Here is a 1,217-nt window from a genome sequence, read left to right as displayed (position 1 = left end):
TACCAAACCCTGGTATCTGAAGGAATCATAAACACTCCTGATGAAGAGCCAGAATGGCCACAGATACTCAAACCTGAACTCCAGGACAAAATCTGCCAAAAGTACTAGGGCCCACACTACCAGGAACTTCAGATATAGAAAAGTACTGTGCAGGGAAAAAAAAAAGGTAACTTCAGGTCAGTATTTCTAATAGAGAAACTTACTGTCTTCTTTTTCTCTTTTTTTTTTTTTTAAGTAAAAGTTTAGGAATAAAAACTACAGACAACTATAATACAGATAAGAAATTTCATCCAAAATACTTTTACAAAATAGATAGTTCTATTATTACATTAAAATCAGGCCCGGTCTAATGAAGTTAATTGTATTCTACTGCATTTGTTTTAAAGTAGCAAAGAAACAGAGGGCTCCCTGCTCTTACAAGACATTCAGCGACAATCTCTCTTTAGCTTTGCAGCGTATTTTTACAAAGTGAAGTCTGGCCAACAGGTATGCTGTCATGGCTGAAATGTTTCTCTTCTAGTTTGCACTCTTGGATTTGGAGCTCAGAAATTTCTGTGTTCCCTCTACTCAACAGACTGCAGATGTTCCCTCATTTTCCACACTTAACACAAACTGCAACACCAATAAACTGAGATACATTTTAAGCCTGTAACTATAGCAATTAGGAAGACTGTTTTGATACTAAGTTGTCAGTGTTACATTTGAAAATATCCATATTAAAAGTAAATGCATCCATTAAAAAAACAAACACAACAGAAAAATGGAGGCACATGAGACTTGAGACAAGACAGTCCAACTTCTATTTTTTTTAGTTATTTCAAAGGCACATTCCCTTATTCTCAGTCCTGCATTTTGAACCACTCATGATCCTCCTTGGCTACAGAGCTCAAAATATGTTGAGATCATACCTAACTAACACAGGAGCACTTGAGGGATCAGCCGAGTCCATTCTGCTAAAGAGGAGGAAGCAAAACCCCTGTCCCCCCAAAACCCAGAGATCTAGTATGTTACTCCAGTTCCACAAAACACAACTACCTTGTTGCACTTACTGGGTTATAACAAAGGTGGGGGTTTAAAAAGACATGTTTATTTTTGAAATCAAGGGCAGTTTTTCCTTTTAGTAACTTATTTTTCCTCCTCTATCATACTGCCAACAAAATCAGTAGAACTTTGTCCTGGAATGTTTACCGATAAGTTGCCAAGAGTTTGCATGCACA

At 37.1% G+C, this 1,217-nt stretch overlaps 1 protein-coding gene across 1 annotated transcript in view; it reads right to left on the bottom strand.

Moving 5' to 3' along the window:
* TMEM57 (transmembrane protein 57) overlaps positions 1–949 on the bottom strand; it is a 21,425-nt gene extending 20,476 nt beyond the window's left edge. The window contains exons 1-2 of the mRNA XM_009708129.1: positions 909–949; positions 4–145 (exon numbers count right to left, since the gene is read on the bottom strand). Of these exons, the coding sequence (XP_009706431.1) occupies positions 4–145; positions 909–949 (183 nt within the window). The remainder of the gene's footprint in view (positions 1–3; positions 146–908) is intronic.
* Between the last annotated feature and the right edge of the window lie 268 nt (positions 950–1,217).

Source organism: Cariama cristata, unplaced genomic scaffold (assembly GCF_000690535.1).
Source record: "Cariama cristata isolate BGI_N322 unplaced genomic scaffold, ASM69053v1 scaffold34939, whole genome shotgun sequence".
In the NCBI taxonomy this organism is placed as follows: domain Eukaryota; kingdom Metazoa; phylum Chordata; class Aves; order Cariamiformes; family Cariamidae; genus Cariama; species Cariama cristata.
The sequence above is the reverse complement of the archived record's forward strand: the minus strand, read 5'-3'. Positions and strand labels throughout refer to the sequence as shown.